The sequence below is a fragment of the Chelonoidis abingdonii genome, chromosome 2, assembly GCF_003597395.2.
Source record: "Chelonoidis abingdonii isolate Lonesome George chromosome 2, CheloAbing_2.0, whole genome shotgun sequence".
NCBI lineage: Eukaryota > Metazoa > Chordata > Testudines > Testudinidae > Chelonoidis > Chelonoidis abingdonii.
In genome coordinates, this window is record NC_133770.1 from 131,902,141 (window position 1) to 131,909,230 (window position 7,090).

The 7,090-nt window shown below is 38.4% G+C and overlaps 1 protein-coding gene across 5 annotated transcripts in view; it reads left to right on the top strand.

Annotated features, from left to right (window-relative positions):
* The window catches only part of TENT4A (terminal nucleotidyltransferase 4A), a 103,336-nt gene extending 98,070 nt beyond the window's left edge, over positions 1-5,266 (top strand). For 2 of the 5 annotated variants that reach the window (XM_032795133.2, XM_032795144.2), the window contains one exon: positions 3,027-3,631. In XM_032795133.2, coding sequence (XP_032651024.1) covers positions 3,027-3,212 — 186 coding nt within the window. In that variant the 3' untranslated portion in view covers positions 3,213-3,631. Of the gene's footprint in view, positions 1-3,026 lie in introns of all 5 variants that reach the window. The other 3 variants (XM_075062669.1, XM_032795137.2, XM_032795150.2) reach the window with 3 other exon arrangements.
* The last annotated feature ends 1,824 nt before the right edge of the window (positions 5,267-7,090 follow it).

Below are 7,090 nucleotides of genomic sequence, written 5' to 3' on the forward strand. Positions count from 1 at the left end.
CACTCAATTAGACTGGATAAGTGAACATGAATTATTAGATCCGCTGTCCCAGACAGAAATAAAGATGTCAAAATTACAGATAAAATTGATAATTTGTCTTTATCAATCTACAAAGAAGGGGCTTACTTCCTGACTTCTGGTCACTCTATAGCTGATACCTAATCACACGACTCTTAAGTTTTCCATCACTCTTCGGCCCCTGTCGTGAAACTAGGAGGCTTGCTCATTAGGGATAAGAAGCTACTCTTCAGCCACACTGAAGACAGCAACCTGTTGGCGACTAAGAGTCCAATACAAACACTCATCGTGACAGAAAATCTAGATTAACTTTGCATCCATCCATGATAAGAGTTCTAGTATTTTACATACATCTTGGGAATGCTGTGAGAAGGACAATTGTGCCTGCCTTGGATTTTTCCAAACACTATTTTTAATCTATGTGCATCTATAGCTCATTATTTAAATTCAGCAAACTTTGTACAGGTGAGGCCAAGAAGTGCAGCTAGAAGTTGTCTTCTGATACTTAACTTTTTGTAGGATTTTTCCACTCTCCAGTTAAAAGAATTGCTAGGTTTACATTCCTTGGGTTTTTCCTTCAGCTTCAAGACTCGGGACTTCTTTACCAGAAGTACTTCTTATAGAGCCAGGATCAGCTATCTGTTCTCTTCTTGAGGTCCTGTCTAGAGGGCAACTTCAGTAACAAAAGAATCCTGTGTGTCTGTTTGCTGATATCTTCTTGCTGGGTATTTTGAATGTTAAATGACAATTCATTGTTTTTCCTTTCTATTTTCAGTATATTTACTAAATTTCATTGATACATAGGTAAAATTATTTGCATTATAGCTGATTCACTTATTTACAAACTTGTTTAGAATAGAAAATTTACTGTGTAGGAACCAAGAGTCTTGGCTTAATTCCTAATAAACATTACCTTCAGTTTGCTGCTAATGAGAACACTGCTGAACAGCATGACTTTTTGCTTCAAAAGCAAACAACTTCTGAGACACTAGATTTTTAGTAATGTCTGTTTGTTTAAAAAAAAAACAAAAAACCCACATGGTATGTTGGTAATGTTCCGGGTTTGTGCCAAAATCTTTAGATTGATGAAGTAATACTTTTGGCAAACATTTGATCTTTTGCTGGTGATATATTTGGGTAAACATTTGGACACTCCAGTCTTCTCCAGAGTTGGTGCTTCAGGTGTTCCCTCTCGTCTCCCTGTCTTTCCTGATGATGATGATGATTTATTATTATTTGAAATAAAATATAACCATTTCTAGTCTCTGGATTGCCAGGATGTCTTGTGCAAATAATAATGGGTGTATTATCAAGGTCAGGCTATATTTGGCTAACTTAAGCTGAGACTAATATGGTAATATCAAGCACCAAGTCTCAAATCCAGGAACAAAGCTTTCTAGATACCTGATTAGGATGACTCACTTTTTTTTATATCCTGAATTTTTCATGACACACAGATTTATTGTTTGTATTATCATAGCACCTAGGCAGGTGGTCTGAATGACTACTTCTGGATAAAGGCAGGAATATACATGCTGCACCATAGTCCTACACTAGTTCCAAATGAGTTAATTTAGATAAGGTAAAAATGTGTGTTCTATTGGCATTGTTCATGAGCTGTATTGTGCACTCATTGAAGGAGTCTTCCTATTTACTATTGACCTCAACAGGAGATGAAATAAGCTCTATACTTCCTGCTACAGTTGCTTTCTTGCCACTCTGCAGCTCATTTTAAACCTCAGCTTGTTAATTCCCTCAGATTTCCAAGTTCACTTTTTTCATCGTTCTCTACCTGATGCAGTTATGTTGGCCTCTCATCCATTTTAATATGTTGTTTGAATAATAAAATATGGGCTAGATAAACTTGATGCGGGCTCAGTTGTACAAATAGACACAGTTTCTAAGACTTACGCAATTGCTGTTACTTCAGACTAATGTGGAAATGTTTAGTCAATTAGTTGAAGAAACTTCTTTATTATTTTAAGAAAATTAATGGACTAAGTCTTGTAGATACTATACACACATGTATGCAGGTGATTAACTACCAGTATAAAATTCTCTGCAATTATGAAAGCCTGTTGTGAAAATTAAGAAACTCTGTTTTAGGTATTGAACTAAAATAGGTGGTGGTAAAAGGTAATGAATAGTTTTGATAACTTAGATGAAAATGTCTTAAAAAAGAGGGCTTTATCAAATACTCTATAAAATTATTTGTCTGCATAAAAAGAAACTAGTGGCCATGCTTCATACCATACTTATTTCCAAGGCCTCGTGACTTGACTCGAGGTGAAGTTACCTATTATCAAAAGTAGTACCTTTTTTTTGTTTCAAGGCCTCCTTATTCAAGCAGTATCTCACTTAATTTGGACCCACCAGGGAGGATACCTGTTCACTGTCTATAGGTGATTAGAATATACCCTTGTCACCCAAGACGGTAGCAGATTTACATTGGCTGTGATTAAAACTTTTGCCAGCAGTTACCATGCCATGGTATCTGAGAACATAGTTAACACCTATCCCAAGCATCAGGACTTGTGTTGTATCTCAGATACCAGTGTGGTAACTGTTAGAAAAAGTAAACATTTCTCCAACAGTAACTGATCCGATATATAACATTTACTTGTATTCCTACTAAGTCTCTACAGAAAATTAACTAAATGTGAAACAAATTAATCACATCTCTAGTCAATATATTTAGCTGAACCATATATTTAATGCAAAACTAAAAGGTGCTTAGGACACTTGCCTTTGACCTAGTACCTTTACATTTGAGGAGCATACTCCCTTCCGTGGTGGTGGTGGTAGTGCGAGTTAGTTAACTTAGCTAGTTTCTCAAATGGGGTGTTTCTTGTACATTTTAGTCAAGTGTGGAAAGATATCACTACTTGTTTTGATAGATGTTCTGACAATGAGTAGCAGATTGAGAAAGTACATACATCTGGTTAGAGAATTGATGCACTTGGTTTCAACTGACTGTAGTACTAAACTGAACGCTTCTGTATTTTTAGCAGCACAGTGGAATGAAGTTCTCTATGAAAGGAGCTCATAATCCTCACCAAGGGAATGGCTACAGTCCAGTCAGCAGTGGAGGTGTGAGGCAGCCAGTTGGCAACAGAGGACACCACCAATATAATCGTAACATCTGGCGAAGAAAAAAACACAGAGACAGTTTGCCTATTAGTCTCAGCAGATAATGGCTAATGCCAGGATCATCTTCCCCCATTTTAGAAACTGAAGCTGCGTGAACGATACTAGACGAGAATGGAGACCAGCATTCAGCACATCAGTTTGTGGGTGTTGCCAAATATCTGCAGCTGACTTTTTGCATGTTTCTTCATGTGGTGGTCAAGTCCATCTTAAAGTAGTTGTGCTTACTTGTGAAGCCTTATTAAATGTGGAAGGTTTTTGGTTTTGTTTTTTGCCTTCCCGTTATGACTCATACAGTGCCGAAGCAGCTCTGGCCTTAGAACTGCAAGAACGTTATAAATACTGTAGCATTTTTTCTGTGGCTGCATCTGTTCCTTTGTGGGGATTTTGTTTTGCTCTTTTGTTTGAGGAGCGAAGGAACTTCAGTCCTTGACGTTTTTATTTGTGATAAAATAGTTTTGCTGCCCCTCCTGTTTTTATTTCAGATTTCAAAACTTTTTTGCTCTGTAAATATTGAAAAAGTATAATTTGTGCAATAATTCAGAATTTTTAATTTAATTTCATTTTGTCACATAAGTTGTATCTAAAGGGAGGAGGTTGGGTTTTTTAATTTACAGATCCTTTCCCAGGTCCTATGATCTAAGTTGGGTTCATTGTTTTGGCAGGTTGTCTGAGCAGTGTTGCAAACATGACATCATTTTTGGTACTATTTGAGGCTTCTTGATTCACAATGAACATGCTGATTTGGCATATGGTTTTATGAAGGTATTAAGCTCCAAAGTGTTTTGACCATGCATTTTAGCTCATTGTCTGGCCTCTGTCAGTTGTCTTGCTCTGACCAGTGGGTTTTAATTTATTCCTTGTAATAGACAACAAATCCAGCATTTAAAGTGCCAGAAATATAACTTCTTAAGATTGAAAAAGTGTTAAGTCTTGACATGAAATTTAAGAATTGTGAACTATATGCTTCTGTCAGATTTAGTAATGTAACCCATTAATGGTTGGGGCTGAACATCGTTATTGAACAAAGGTACCCAGCTTGAGGAATGTGGAGAAAGGAAATATGTTGATTCCATTAAGGAATCTGTATAGCAGTATGCATTCGTTCTGTTAAGAGCAAATATATAAAGTACTTCAGCTGCTCTAAGCATTGCAAGAAGCATCTTTTAATATATTGGAGGAGAGCACAGCCCAGTGTTGGACACAATCTGTGGCTGGCACTTAATTTACAGATGCATACAGGTATACTATGCAAGTGTGTATTGCCATTACAACCACTGTCTTTTTGTTAACTTTTCTGAACAAGGAAATATACATCCTGCCTAACCCTGAGTTTTTAGAGCACCACAGTTGTCCTGGGGGTTGGCTGCATCTCATGCCCTCTGACTTCCCATTTTTAAACTTAGGGTTCTTAACCCTGCTGAACACTACAGGTTGGTTATCTGAAGTCCAATTAGTGCAGGAAGCTGAAAAAATTCTATTACCATGACATCTAAATGTACAGAAGTGGAATATTTTAAAACTGATATCTGAATGTTGAGATAAAAATGAGGCATCTAACCTGATGAAGCTTTATAAAGTGCAGTATGCCTTTGAAGCAGGACTAGCCCATATTGTTACTACGTCTGTCAGCTGCAAACAGATCTCCTTGAGATGAGAGGGGGCAACATTCCAAAGTAGAGTAGCACATTTGTCTGCAGTACTTAATGATCCAGATTACCACAAATTATTTTTTAAAAATTGTGAACATATTCATTAACCAATATTTAAGGGCTGATGCATAGGCCTTTAGTACTAATCTTTACACACTAGCAATATTGAGCATAAACCTACATTATGGAAACTTCAGAAGCTTTAGTTGGTGTCTTAACTAGCATCCATTTTAAAGCAAAATTCATTGAAAAAGAAACAGGTATCATGTTCCATGTCAGTCGTGGTATACCAAATAAATTGGCATGGTAACCGCTGTGGTTATTTGCTACAGGTTTAAAAAAATCATGTTTAGATTTTTTTTTGTGGAGACAACAATGTGGAAGCTAAAATTGACATATTTTTATGTAAAATTTTCTATTCTTTGATTTTTAATAAACTTTGGAGACCAGTTGTTGTTCTGGTGTATAGAAAGATAGATATTCACAAGAAATCTAATGCAAGGGTTTAATTCACTCTTAACCCCACATTTTAATCTTTATTTGTAACATCTACTGCAGTGCTCCTATGAAACAATACTTCCATTGTCTTTTAAAAGTCTTATACCTTCCCAGAACGGTAGGAAGGAAAGATTCACTTAGTTGTAGTTCAGTGTCTGTAGTGACAATGGTTTCTGATTAAAGCAACCATATATTATAACTTTGGCAAACAGTTAAGTAAATCTTCAGTTAAATTTCAGCTCTGTTTTCTTTGTCCCACTTCATTTGCATAGAATTATTTTAAAGGAAAAATACCTTGCTAACACACAGGGTTTTTTTTAGCTTGTCATTTTGCTCTCAGCAACTGGTGCAAAGGTTAGGTTGTCCTGGCAGGCTAAAATAAATGGCAAAGAGAGGTAGCGTTCTTAAGGTAAGGATGAAACACATAGGGAAGGAGTATGGCAGGTATCTTGGTTTCTCATCCAAAGTGTTACTTAAGATTCCACTGATCTAATAGAGATGGTAATGTTGTAGTTTATCACATCACCTGCTCAGATGAGAACGCTTTTTGAGATCAGGAAAACAATGTAATAGTAAATCTCATCGACGCATCTTGTGATGGTAGCAACGGTGATAGCTATGATGGCAGTGCTGGTTAATTCTTCCTGCCATATGTCAGTTTTTTGCCATGCACTCTTTTCTAAGTAAGTTATCAGTTGTTCCACTTGGACATTGCTTTTCTGTGAGGTGGCAATCCTGTCCCATCATTTATGGGAACATTAACATTTGTTTTTTGTCTAGTCAGTTTTGGACACCTCATCTTAACATACTGGTCTGTTGCTGAAACAATTGAGACCTCACTTTGAAGTGAAGGAATGCTAATTAGTTTGAATGTGCAAACATCTAGTTCTTCGACTGCTTGCTCATGTCCATTCCATGTTAGGTGTGTGTGTTCTTCATATGCACTGGTGCTGTACATTTTTCCCCCAGTGGTATACATGGGGGACTGGCTCTGGTGCCCTCTGGAGTGGCATGCGTATGTATTGGTATAAGGGGCACCCAGCCCGTGCCCCCCGGTTTCTTCTTACCACCAGCGACAGTGCTGAAATGTCTCCTTACTTCAGCACGTGCTCTTACCAAGTGGTTCTTCCTATCATTCATTGTGTAAACAGTTCTTAGGAAAGTAGTTCTTTGTTCTCTTAATAGTTTCCTAATAGTACTGTAGATAAATTAGATAGTCCCCTGAGAGATTTAGCCCAGGGGTGGGGTATGCCCTGATCCCTGGGCTTCAAGCCTTGTGATCGCTTCAAAAAGCCTATGCTGATCAGCGACCCTCATCAAAGCTGCTTGAAGTGTTTTGGGGGAAACCCATGTTACCTATAAGTGTTGCATCTGCAAAAGCTTAAAGCCAAGAAATTAAAAGGAGCGAAACATAAAATTGTGATCCTCATGGAGTCGGCCCTCACACCAGTCTCCGAGCCGCCGGGATTGGACTACACAATGAGCACAGTGGCATTGGTGCAAAGTGTGCTGCCAGCACCCCTCTCCTGATGCCTGTCCCGGTTCCTGGTACCTGCTAAGAAGCAGAGGAAGCACAGCGGGAGAGGGAATTCCCTGACATCCCATATTGGAAAGGGAAAGTCTTAAGAGGAGCATAGGCCCATGCAGGATAGAATGTCTTCGGAGCCCAGCCAGGCACCTGCATCGCTGGCTAGGCTATCCAGCCCTCCTAGGGACCCACCAGCCACCCTGGGTAGTGACAAAGGTCCCCAGCACCTGCAGGTCCCATCCACACC